A 13,971-nucleotide genomic window follows, 5' to 3' on the forward strand; every position below is an offset into this window, starting at 1 on the left:
AGGCTAAGAGTGGGGTCCTCTAAACCTCCTTTTGTTTAAAGCATGACAGTCAAGGATGCATTACATCTTTTTTGGAGCTCAAAGTTCTCATAAGCACACCACACACGGATGCCCTAGCTAAATAACGGCAGTTTGTCATAAACTGTGGTATTTGGCTGACTAGCCAAGGGCCTTGAAGTCTTCACAAGTGAACAGGATGAGTTTTTCATAAAAACAATGGGAAGCTCATAAACCAGTGATTCTGAGATCCTGACATGATGCTTACTGAAGTACCCTTTCATTACATCCTTCCTTCTACAGTTTGAGTTCCGAGAGCATGTATTTATCTGGTACTAAACATCTCACTTTCCTTGAAGCACATGGTTTAGTCACAATAACTTTATAGAAGGATGGTAATTTGGAATAAAGGGTAATTTGTCAAAAAACTGAACACATAAACTGGCACACTTGAAAAGACTGCTGTTCTGAGAGTCCCTCCGCAGTGAGTGAATACTAAGGGCTTGCTGGGTAACTCGAACAGACATTTATGAACATTGGGTGGACTTTGGAATTTGAAAACTCATATACAGAGTGTGATCCTTTCCCCCCAAATTCTATTCCAACAAGATACATTATTCATGAGGCCACCAGGAGAGGAAGAAACTACCTTCAGGCAGTGTTATTTCATTTTCGAAAGGTATTCTTTTATTCTCCCATGTACTCAGGTAATGAGCTTTTGCCTGAGTTATGTCATGAATAAACAGTATGACTATAAAGTAAGGGCTTTAAAAAAATAACAAATGTATACATACAAATGATATTGTTGAATGAATAACAATGGCATCTATGCATTCATTAAAAACATTTGCGTAAGCTCATGCAGCTTAATACCAAAAAAGCAAATAACCCAATCCACAAATGGGCAGAAGACCTAAATAGACAGTTCTCCACAGAAGACATGCAGATGGCTAACAAACACATGAAAAGATGCTCAACATCACTAATCATTAGAGAAATGCAAGTCAAAGCCACAAGGAGGTATCACCTCACACCAGTCAGAATGGCCATCATCAAAAAATCTAGAAATAATAAATGCTGGAGAGGGTGTGGAGAAAAGGGAACCCTCCTGGCACTGTTGGTGGGAATGTAAACTGCTAGAGCCACTATGGAAAACAGTATGGAGGTTCCTTAAAAAAACTAAAAATAGAACTACCACATGACACAGCTGCTGGGCATATACCCAGAGGAAACCCACTACTGGGCATATACCCAGAGAAAACCATAATTCAAAAAGAAATATGTACCACAATGTTCACTGCAGCACTATTTACAATAGCTAGGACATGGAAGCAACCTAAATGCCCATCAACAGATGAATAGATAAAGAAGATGTGGCACATATATACAATGGAATATTACTGAGCCATAAAAAGGAATGAAATTAAGTTATTTGTAGCAAGGTGGATGGACCTAGAGTCTGTCATACAGAGTGAAGTTAAGCCAGAGAAAGGAAAACAAATACTGTATGCTAACTCATATATATGGAATCTAAAAAAACAATACTGATGAACCCAGTGACAGGGCAAGAATAAAGATGAAGATGTAGAGAACAGACTTGAGGACATGGGGCAGAGGGGGTGGGGGCGAAGGGGAAACTGGGACAAAGTGAGAGAACAGCACTGACATCTATACACTACCAACTGTAAAACAGATAGCTAGTGGGAAGTTGCTGCATAACACATGGAGATCAGCTGGATGATGGGTGATGACTTAGAGGGCTGGGACAGGGAAGGTGGGAAGGAGTCTCAGGAGGGAGAGGATATGGGGATATATGTATAAATACAGCTGATTCACGTTGTTGTACAGCAAAAACTCGCACAAACGTGTAAAGCAATTGTATTCCAATAAAGAGCTAAAAAAAAAATGCATAATTACTCTTTCAGAAATACCCTTTGAGTCAGACAAGAAAAATTGGTCTTATCTTGTTCACTGTTCTTAAAAAAAAAAAGTTTCTGTCTTATTCTCCAGACATGGCTGCACATAAATGTTGGCTATGTACAGAAACCAATGGGATACGCAAAAGATTAAATATGAACATGCCAACTCTGAGGTCATTCAAAGGAGGGGGGAGCTCTGAATCCAAGGGGGGAAATGAGCCTTTACAATGGAGAGATGTGGGAAGCACCAATTTAACCGAGCAATCAAACCTGGGATCATTAGTGAGAAACTGGCTGACATGCGCCACACTCTGTGATGCAGCACGAACCCACGTCACTATCTATGGGAAGTAGCATCCTTGTCAAAACTCTTCAATCTGCATCTGATCATACCTGTAGACCTAACTGCCTGTATAGAGAAAATTCAGTGACAGAAGAATAAGTTAAATGATATCGTGAGGGAACACTCAGAAAATCCAGAATGTGGCTCATTCTCTAAGCAGCTGACCTAAATTTTTCAAAAAGTCAGTGGCATGAGAAACAAAGATGGGACTGCTTTAGGGATTAAAATAGACTCAAAGAGACAGAACAACCAAATATATTTACATAAACCTTGACTGAATCCTGATTTGAAAAAAAAAAAATCTGTAAAAGACATTCCTGAAACAATGGGAAAATTTGGTTTATGGGCTGTAGGTTAGATATTACCTGAGCATACTGTTAATTTTCCCAGGCGTGATAACGATCGTTTTGTAGGAGAATTGTCATCTTATATAATGAGGTTCAGGAGAAGTACATAGAAATGAAGGGTCAAAACTTACTTTCAAGTGCTCAGAAAAAAAAAAAGATAAAGCAAATACAGCAAAATGTTAACAATTATTGAATCTAGGTGGAGGGTACATGGGTGTTCACTGAACTATTCTTTCTACTTTTGTGCTTATGTCTGAAAACTTTCATAATAAAAAGCTGGGCTCTAGTATACACCATAAGGAAACAGACACAGTGAATATTATATAGAAATGAAAAAAGAGTAAGTACAGATATACTCATTAATAATGGGTAATCTTAGAAACAATGTAGAGAAAGGAACAAACCACAGGGAAGTTTGATAACATTTTTATGAAGTTCAAAAGCAAGCACAACTTAAATCAGTGTAGGGACAGATACTATAGGATGAAACTATAAAATAAGGGAATGAGAAAAACACAAAATTTCAGAGAGGGGTCACAGGCCTGGAGGAGTTGGCGGATGGGACCAGGTGGGTTAGGCCGGGTGCGGCAGCAGGGTTGGTCGGGGTGAGATTCTCAGTTGGGTGATGGGCACACGGGGGCTTGATTACTAGGCTTCATCATTCACATATACATATATTTTTATACATCAAATATTTTATAATAGCATTGATCAAGGAATATGTGGCTATTAAAAAAAGAGTCCCCTGGCTTCAGAACACCAGCATTCTAGTTAGTACCCGTTCTGCTGACAACTAATCCTAACAACTAATCCAATTTGAGAAAGTGACCAAAATCTGTCTTCCTTGGTTAAATGATGCTGTTGGAACAGATGCTCTCTATGCTCCCTGTGAAGTTCTAATATTCCTTAGTTTTGTTTCTTAGAAATATATTCAAAAAAAGATGCAGCCTCACCTCTACAAGGATGGGTACTGGGATTAGCCAGCTGCTTTAAACAAAGGTTTAAAAACAAATCACACTCAACAGAATCTGCAAGGAAAACTGAATTAGAAATGTCTCATTTTCCCAAATAAGAAACTGACAAGTAATACTCTTAATTTGTGTATGTGTAGAAGAGCCTAATCCAGAGTAAACAGGCCCTGGAATAAATCTAATGGAATCTAAGGACGTGTCCCCGCAGCTAAGTCTTCTCTTACACCAGAGTTCAGGGGACTGGTGCACCGACAGAAGCGACCTGAGCTCGGGTACTTGTCATCAGCTGAATTCTCCCAACCCATCGAGATCCCCCTTGGAAATCTGCAAAAGCACTTCTGACCTGACCCCAAGAGGACCAAGTTCAATGAGCTCAAACTTTGAACTGACATCCAAGGCAGCTTTCTATTATCCTAATGGCGATGAAGAACCATGAAAAAAAAAAAAAAAAAGTCTACCACCACGCAAGCCCATCAAAACTTGTAAAACATGACTGGTTTGTAACTACCACTTACAAGACTAGGTTAAGCTTATTGTCAAGGTAAGAAACTTTAAGTGTAGCTTACTATGCTTCCACATAGCCCAAGTCTGAGTCATGAAATCTGCCAGATGTGGAGATTAAAATATTGTGGTCGACGCCAATTTCATTCTTCTAAAGAAAGTGGTATTTTTCAACATTAAATCCTTTGAGAAAAAAGATACAGAGATCTCTCTGATGTGAAAAAAATCTAAGGCAGCAAGAGATGAAGACACTTTTTTTTGTTGTTTTGATTCCTCCTTTTCTTCCCAATCTCTAAATATAAAAGTGCCCAAAGCTCAGATTCCTTTTCTGCTCTGCACACCCACTTCCTGTGAGATCTTGTCCAGCACAGGGTTTAGACACCTTCTCCATGCTGATGACTCCGGACTTTACCGCCTGCCTCCGACCTCCCCCCAACTCCCCCCACCCTGCCCCCAAACTCCAGTGTCCTGCAGTAAGTCACCTTCCTGACCTCTTACTGGAATGGGCAGTTGGCATCTCCAACTTAACCTCACAAACAGAACTCCTGGATTTCACTCTCCCTCCTAGTTTTCTTCATTCCAATAAATGCTGGGGTCCCAAACCCTGGACATTTCTCAGCCTCTCAGAGCCCACATAAAATCCGTCAGCAAATGCTGGTTCTGTCTTCAAAATGTATCAGAATCTGACCATTTTCCACTATTACTATCATGCCAAGTCCCCAAACCCCTTGCCTATGTTATTGCAGTGATCTCCCAACTGGTTTCTTCGCTTCCACTCTTACCTCTTTACAATCTATTTTTACACAGCAGCTAGAGTGATCCTCCTAAAACACAAGTTAGATCAAAATCCTCCAACGATGTCCCCTCCATGTCACTTGGAGCCATCTAAAATCCCTCGCAAGTCCTTCAAGGTCTGACATGACACGAGGCCCCTCTCCCATCACCGGTCCCCCGGCACACTCTACTGCAGACTGACCTGTTACCCAAACATCCCCTGGAAGCCTTTGCAAATGCTGGGCTTCCTGCCTAGGACACTCCCCTGCCCCACCTCCCTCAGATGTCCCACCGCTGACTCCCTCACTTCCTCAGGTCTCTGCTTAAAAGTCACAAGGGACTTTCCCAACCTCTCTCTAAAGTAGCCCTTCCACTGTCCCTCTCCATAATTTATGTTCCTTGTAGTATTTACCTTCAGAATCACTACTATCTTACGCATATTCCACTAATAAAAACTCTTGAGCAGTCTCTGAATATATGAATATTTATAAATTATATATATAACCACTGACTATATTATGAATTGATGAGAAAACATACACAAAGATAAAATCTGAAAAGAAGATTTTAAACAAGATATAAAGGAGCTTTAGAATTTTTTCCTGCATCTCAGTGGATGTCTGTCACATGCCGTGGGCTGTGCACTCCATTGCAGAGGCCACGAGCTCCAGTACTGCAGCCTGCACTTCCCAGCCTCATTTCTCCCCTATCTGAGATATTCCCGTTTCCTTCAAAATACCCTTGCAATTTCCTGTAATTTTTGAAACCAACATCCTAGGGGCTTTGGAAAGCATTGTGTGAAAATGTTAAAGGAAGCAGCATGCGTGCTGGCCTCCATCCCACCTGAAGTATCAGGGGCACACAGGCTTTGAATTACCTCCTCTGAATCACATGAAGGTATAATCTGCAACTCAGCTTTGAATGAATCAGGTTCCTTTGTGATAAGGAAATCCTCACATTAAAAATGCATTTTCTCCTGGCACTTCCTCCAAGAAATCATTATTGTTTATAAGAGAGCTGAATCATAGGAACACAGGTAACACAGTAACCAAAAAAAAAAAAAAAAAAAAAAACCAACAGATTTTTATGTGCCTTATCAAAAAAAAATAAAACCTTTTAGTTAATAATTACTTAACAGCACAACAAATCAGAGACAGAGTAACGTAAGCCCTCTTTTTACACTCAGAAAAGAGCTTCAGTAAAATTGTATTGGAAATAAAATACTCACGTGCCCCAATGTACTTTAATGGAACAAGTCTTCTGCATTATACCAAACCCCTGCATTTCTTCAGTATCATCAAAGTAGGAATTTAGAAGTCCCAACCCTTCTGGTTCTGTAAATAAGTCAATTTGACTAACTCTGTAATCCTAAAAAAAAAAAAACCAAAAAAACCCATGAATACACGTACACATGTATGATAGTTATACCATGTATTAAACTCTACGGTAAGCTCATTATTCTTTTTTTTCAAATAATTAAAATAAGCTTTAAATATACACATATATTGCACAAATCACTGGCCACTTTATCCCTTTCCTGTTTTCACCCATGACCTAATAAGATTGCTTTAGTCATATATCTCAGTGTTCCATTCAAGCAAAGACCACCAGAATGTACTTTAGAGTTTTGGAACATATTTATTTCTCTCATCCTCAATGAAAAAAAAAAAAAAACTGCTTTGCTTTCCTTGAGCTTTAGTTCCTTTGCTCTCCTGCAACTGTCCACCTCCAGAGATACTTGTCTACAGAGTGGCCTCACTTGGAATCTTCCTCAACTATTTTGTGCCCACAAGTCCCCTGCAGTAACATTTCTTGACTACGCTGTTGGTTTGGTCTAAGTCATAAAGGTAAGGTACATGTTTATGGTGATCTGCAAATCTCTGCACTTTGGTCATTGTTCCATGTCCTGCGTGTCCATCAAACACCCTACAAAGGGCGTCTCTTGGCTGAGTGCCTGAGCCCTGATCGAGTGTTTATGGTACCTCTTCTATGTTGCAGAGCGAGGTGAACTGAGGTACAGAAAAAAATGATAACGTTCGGGTTAGTTTAGGGACAGCTCTTTCAAACATCAACGAAAGGAACAAAGTTAGTGAACTGAAAAGGTGACTCCCTTGAATATAGGTTGTGACTTATGTTTATGTGTCAAGAAACCATAAACACATTCTATAAAAAGATACAATTCATCACATATTAGGAGCCATAGAAACTGTTCCTTCTCTTTAACATGACACCATTCAGAAAAACTTACCCCAAGGAAATAAATCACAAAACCTAACATTATTAAATTCCCAGAAATGTTCATGCAGCATTATTTAAGTTTTTCCCTAAGTCCCACAGTAAGAAGAAAGGTAAAATAAATGATCGCACATCTCATCAATGGAATACGATGCTCAGTGAAACCCCAAACTGTGTAACACCATGAAGAGCATTAATTGCCTTAGGTCTGCTATCATCAGGCGGAACAGGAGGCCCCTGTACCAATGTGCTTCACCTCCCTTAGCCCGCCTTCCAAAGGACTGAGAATCACAGCTTTAAAGAAAAACAACATTGTACCTGTATTGTGATTACAACTACAGAAAAAGCAGATTATGATATGGCCAAGAAAGAGTAGAGAATTCAGAAAAATGAAGGAAGGACACTTCATGAGAGATGGGATTTGGATGATAGTTTAAAATATTGCTTTTTTACCAATATCATTTGAGTCATAAATGCAGAGGAGGACGTCCCTGGTGGTCCAGTGGGTAAGACTCTCTGTTCCCAATGCAGGGGGCCCGGGTTTGATCCCTGCTCTGGGAACTAGATCCCGCATGCATGCCGCAACTAAGAGTTTGGATGCTGCAACTAAGAAGTCTGCATGCCTCAACTGAAAAATATCCCACATGCCACAACAAAGATCCCGCATACTGCAACCAAGATTCAGTGCTGCATGCGTGCATGCATAAATAAATAAATATAAAAATAAAAACTTCAGGTAAATTATTCCACTATGACATTTTAAAATAGGGTTTCTTATGTCTTACATAAGATTCATCACATTATGTGCTTAAAACCATTAAGAGAGAAATCCTCTAAGATACCAATTACCATCTAAGTCACTCAGAAATGTTGACCCAGGAAACAGGTGACATTTTCCTCCGCCAAAAACTGTTAGTCATTCTTACTCATTCTCATTTTGGAACATGCTTTTTTCCTTATTGCTCTCCAACGCCCATGTCTAGTATACAAACGGAGTTTTTTCACTTGGAAGATACTTTTTATATTTTTAAAAGGTAAAGAATCATCAAATCCCAAGAACTATGAAGAACTGATAAGCTCCCCATCAGTGGATAAGGAACCAAGAAATTTTTCCCCAATCTATAAAAGAACCTTAAATATCTATTTTTCTAAAAACCCACATGAAACCCGAGAGTTTATCAACTGAATTATCTTTGGATTATTTATTTTTCTAAAATAGAACTCCTGTAAGCCACTCAAGGTAATAAGAACTCACACAGCAACCAAAAAACTAAATAAAAGTCTGTTCACACAGAACTCATCAAAACTAGGTTACTGCACTTCCCTGGTAGCGCAGTGGTTAAGAATCCACCCACCAATGCAGGGGACACATGTTCGAGCCCTGGTCTGGGAAGATGCCACATGCCGAAGAGCAACTAAGCCCGTGTGCTACAACTACTGAAGTCCGCTTGCCTAGAGCTCGTGCTCTGCAACAAAAGAAGCCACCACAATGAGAAGCCCATAAACCACAATGAAGAGCAGCCCCTACTTGTCACAACTAGAGAAAGCCCACGTGCAGCAACAAAGACCCAACATAGCCAAAACAATAAATAAATAAAAATTTTAAAAAACTAGGTTGTTAATTAAAATACATTTGCAGCTGGGAATAAGGGACCAGGAATGAGAAATTTCCCTTCAATATTTATTGTGAAGAAAATGACTAACCAATTAGAATGCATTTAACATACATAAACATTTAAAAAATACAGAAAATATATCCATAAAACACAAAATATTTTTCCCAATCACTTTTATCATAAAATGAAACTGTCTCTCAAAAGAATCATACCCCAGCATTCAATAAATATTTGCTGAAGGAATGGATGAAATCCAGTTGCCTTTACTGAAAGCTTACTCATAATTTTGACTTCACTGCACAGCAGGAGCTAGCACAACATTGTAAAGCAGCTGTACCCCAATTAAAAAAAAAAAAATGTTAAAAAATAAAAAAATAAAGACTGTAAAAAAAAGAATACTGAAACTGGTACAAAAACTTTAACTATAAATTAAACTTACACATATAATGAAATTAACTTGTAATGAAGTAAAATTAATACTTCCCCACACTGATTCATAATATTTGTTCTTATTTTTAAATATAAGAGATGAATAAATAAATGAACAAATAAAAGTCTAAAACAAGCAGAAAAAAAAATAAAAGCTTACTAATTTTACCTGGACCACAAGTCTGATTGAACCAATCACCACAGGCTTAGCCGACTCTGCCTCGCCATCATTTCTTTCCAAAATATCTTCTAAACCCCAGAGACCAGAGAGTTCCAATTCTCCTTCTTCTAAGGGGATGGAGTGCCCTTCAAAATTTGGCTTCTCATACAAAATCCAACTAAGAATAAAACACAGCAAAACTATTAGCCAGCCTTGGTGAGAGAGATTTTGATTACTCAAATAATCTGGCCAACAGCCACAATATATATCATATATTAGTGGCCAATTCTCTAGCAATTAAAATAGCATAAGTTCTCCCTAAAACTAAAACTTCGGTAGGCATAATTAAGCTCTGATAACTGAAAAATTTTATCAGGATTTTAGCGAACTTTTGACTATCAATATGAACGTTATAGAACTACTAAAGTTTTATAGAACTGCCAGTTGGTGGAGACTTAGTAATATGTCAGATAAATGGACTTTTATTGCAACGGTTGTTTCTTATGTATGTAAAAAACACTTCTCTTGAAGGATTTTAACTTCTATATTAGAGCCATATCAATGGATATATTGATACAAAGGACTACAACATGCATGTTAATGGAAAGCATTTTCCCAGTTTTATTAAGATCTAATTGACATATAACATTGTGTTAGTTTTATTTGTACAACATGACGGTCTGATATGTGTGTATGTTATAAAATGACCACAGTAAGTTTAGTTAACATCCACCACCTCACAGTTACAATTTTTCTTGTGATGAGAACTTTTAAGATCTACTCTCTTAGCAACTTTCAAATATACTATGTTAATACTTTAACTTTAGTGACCCAGAAAGCATTTTTAAAGCATGCTTCCCAAAAACATCCAAACACTAAAGAAAAACCTCATGACAATATATGAAAGTGCTGGTCTTAAGTGCTCATGCTTTCAAGAAAGAGAGAAGCCAATGAAAGTTGAAGAATCACTATTCCATTAAAAAGAAAATTGTAATGTTCAGTTTTCAAATTTAAGAACAAAAGCTAATGGTATTTTTCTAATGAATATATTGAATATGCAGAAAAATATACTAAAGCATCTAAAACCTAAGAGGAGAGATGCTGCATATTTAATCAAATGGAGACCCAAAGGAAAGCTTACTAATTTTTTAAACCATAAATGTCTAGAGGCCTACATTCTTTCTTTTAAACAAGTTTATAAATAGGTACTAAAGATGAGTATGCCAGGTAAGTGATTTTTTTTTTTAAAAACTGCTTTTCTTTATTCAATTTCCTGTGTATTTCCTCAAAGCAATTAAGCTGGTAATATAATTTTTTCACCAGTTTCTTTACTTAATAAAAACTATCTGCTTTCAAAAAGTTAGAAAATAAAATTTAGGTTAGTCCTTCACTGAACTGTCATTTAAAAAGTTAGCAAAGATGTTTTTTCTGAAAGAATTTTAAAAATTCTATCAACATGATTATGACCTATCAGCACGAGTAGTGCAACTGTTATCAACTTCACTAAAAATTCAAAACCCAAAAGTATATTACGGACTCTGGTGCTCATGTCCAAACCAACATGATGTGGGGAAAATGGGAAAAAGAAACTTATACTGCTGCACTTTTCTGATTGTTTCTAGCACGCATCAGTCCTAGAATCAGAAATAACGTTAAAAATTGTATTTCTGAGATATGAATTTCTTTTAGTTTCCACTATGACTAGTATCATCTGCCCTTTACATTGCTAAGGGCATAATTTAAAATAAGTACTGAGGACCAAAAGGGTAGTTAAAAATGTGAAACACACACCCTCCAAGTCAGGAACACAAAGTGCCACTCTTACCATCCTCTTACAACTTTTACAAGTATCACGGGAGAGAGGCTCCAAGAGCTGCAGTCCTCAACGTCACTGAACACTTCCATACACTCCTCTGAGACGTCGGGCTCACTGTATATCACCACCTAAAGAAAGTGAGAGTGGGAGCACGTTTTACTGCACTTTATCAGATCAAAATGAAACCCAGACTAGGAACAGAAAATAATCTTACCTTTCCAGGTCGGGGATTGATTTTATTCAGGACATTTCCTCTAAATGTCTGTAATCAGATGAACAAAAACACAACAAATAATTAAACTTTATGTACAGCCCTCTTTTCTCCTCCCATGATCCTTTAAGTAAGATATTTGCCTCACATCTGTCAATTTGGAACCACGTCTACCTTTTTTTATGTCAAAGGTGTATTAAAACTCTCTTTGACTCTATTAAATTAAGGGTTTTTTTTTTTCCCCTTTAACTGACTTTGCCATCTCAATTTCTCCTCATTTAAATGCCTAGGATATTTCCACCAATCTGGAAAGTTCAGAGTCAGACCTACTATGTTTTGTTTGTTTTTTAAGTTTTTTTTCACGTGGACAATTTTTAAAGTCTTTATTGAATTTGTTACAATATTGCTTCTGTTTTATGTTTTGGTTTTTTGGTGGTGAGGCCATGTGGGATCTTAGCTCCCCAACCAGGGATTGAAGTTGGCACCGCCCCGCATTGGAAGGTGAAGTCAACCACTGGACCACCAGGGAAGTCCCCAGACCTATGTTTTACATCAGTTCACAGAACAAGAACTCAGCTAAGAGATTATAATTCAAACAATCTCAGCATCATTTCAAATAAATAGAGAAATTATAATGGATTAATCACTTCTCTAGAATGAGCTGAATCAACTTTATGTGTTCATACACACATCTTATCTGAATCTATAAATGCTGGTTTTTCATCACATAACAACTAGTCTACATAAAGTGTTTATGGTATATTTCACAATATACATTGCACGTGGTTACTTAATCCTTCCTTTTTAATGAACAAAACATATTTTTTATATAGCTCCAAAACTAATCATTTTCAAGGCCATCTGTCAAGACTGGTAAAACTAGGAATGCCTAGGATAATAAAAACAGTAATTACACATGTAAAAATATTATGAAACATGGACTACTTTCATGGCTGACCAGGATGCCCATTGTAAAGACTGCCTCTGGTCTGGCCGCTCCTGCATCACACCATATTCCAGGGTGGAATATGCCTGAAAGACCCTAGGAAGGGCCTCAGTGGAGCATTACTACAGATGAAAGTGGCATATGCTTATTTACGTGTGCACATTTCAAGAACATAAGCTAAAGAAAAAGCCTGATATTTAAACAAAATTCAGGTAAGACATTAAAGATAGAACAGTTATATAGTCAACAAAGCCCAAGACCTAAAGAAAAACAAAAAAAATTTTTTTAATCCTGAAAAGGCCTAGGGAAAGCATGAAGTACTTTGTTTCTCCTTTTCACTCCATTTGACTGGGTTTTTCAAGGGATTCCACAGAGCAACTGCATAGTCTGTTGTCATTATCAGGTTGCTGTCAAATAAGAAAAGTGATCTAAGAGTGATTAAAAAGAGAGAATAAGGCTGTAACGAATGGGAAGTGGACCAGTGGCAATTTTGTGCTTGAGAGAAATAATTAAAAATCTCATTATTTCTAAGTGCTATAGTCCGATTCAGTTTTATCTGTTTACAGCAGTGGTTCTCAAAGTGCAATCCAGGGGTCCCTGGAGGGTCCCCAGTATCTCTACAGGGAGTCCATGAGGTCAAAACTATTTTCATAATAAGAAGAGGTTATCTGTCTTTTTCACTACCTTTCTTTCACAGGTATAGCGCGGAATTTTCCAGAGGGTCCATGACATTGGTGACATCATTGCTCTGATGGCTACATGAATGTGCATTTGTACCTTCTGTTTTTCTCAGTATTAATTTCTAATATAATAGATTCCAACAGGCATAACCCACATGAACAAAAGCTCTTTGGGGGTCCTCAATAATTTTCATTTTACATCTACATCTATATGTGTGTGGGATGTGTGTGTATATGTACATGTATGTATGTGTGTGTGTGTGAATGTATATATATATTGCATCCTAAGAGTAAAAAATTTGGAAACTTCTGAAAAGGGGGATCTAAGCCTCTGCTGGAAACCCAACTATACATTTTGAAAGAGCTTCCAGAGTTATACTCCATGACAGGCTTGTAGCAAAAGCCAGTACAATAAATTCAAACACGGGACAGTGCCCTGTACACATGAGGAAGTGCGCAAGATCTTTTCTGCCTGGATAAACTGTGTTGGATGTTGATCTACACTTGCCACGTAGCCTGGTTCACGGGGTGGGCAACAGGAGGCCCACTCCTGTTTCTGGGCTTAGCAGAGCTGAGCTCTAAACCTTATCACCTGCCTCCTTCTTTCCAACTTGCCTATCAAGCTTGGTAACAGAAAGCCACACATTCCCATCAAAAACTGAGTGAAGAAAACTTCTGGCAGTCAGAAAAAAGATGGAGAAATCATAATGTTTCTCAAATGATATTTCTGCCACCCTCTCTACCATATCACAGGAAAGTGCCAAGGTAGACCAAATTCTTTACTTCCCAACAGCTTTGCATTGGGGAACAAAAACACTGCCCTAATGAAAACTAATTACAAAAAAGAGAAAATACTTTCTCAACCACGTGGGATAAACATTTACTGCTACTTAAAGGAAGAAAGAGTGAATCTCAAAGTACAGGAGAAAAGGGTTAGGAACAAGATTCTTTGGTGGGGGCTTTTCCAGATAAAGCAAGTTGCTTCACAAATCTTCAAAATTCTAGGTATAGTACTGAGCCTTTTTA

The 13,971-nt window shown here is 37.9% G+C and overlaps 1 protein-coding gene across 2 annotated transcripts in view; it reads right to left on the reverse strand.

The window, feature by feature from the left end:
* CRYBG1 (crystallin beta-gamma domain containing 1) overlaps nt 1–13,971 on the reverse strand; it is a 197,635-nt gene that overhangs the window by 27,329 nt on the left and 156,335 nt on the right. For both annotated transcript variants that reach the window (XM_057739903.1, XM_057739904.1), the window contains 4 exons: nt 11,323–11,370; nt 11,118–11,236; nt 9,302–9,470; nt 6,081–6,220 (listed from right to left, as the gene is read on the reverse strand). In XM_057739903.1, the coding sequence (XP_057595886.1) occupies nt 6,081–6,220; nt 9,302–9,470; nt 11,118–11,236; nt 11,323–11,370 (476 nt within the window). The remainder of the gene's footprint in view (nt 1–6,080; nt 6,221–9,301; nt 9,471–11,117; nt 11,237–11,322; nt 11,371–13,971) is intronic.

The sequence above is a fragment of the Hippopotamus amphibius genome, chromosome 6 (genome assembly GCF_030028045.1).
Source record: "Hippopotamus amphibius kiboko isolate mHipAmp2 chromosome 6, mHipAmp2.hap2, whole genome shotgun sequence".
NCBI lineage: Eukaryota > Metazoa > Chordata > Mammalia > Artiodactyla > Hippopotamidae > Hippopotamus > Hippopotamus amphibius.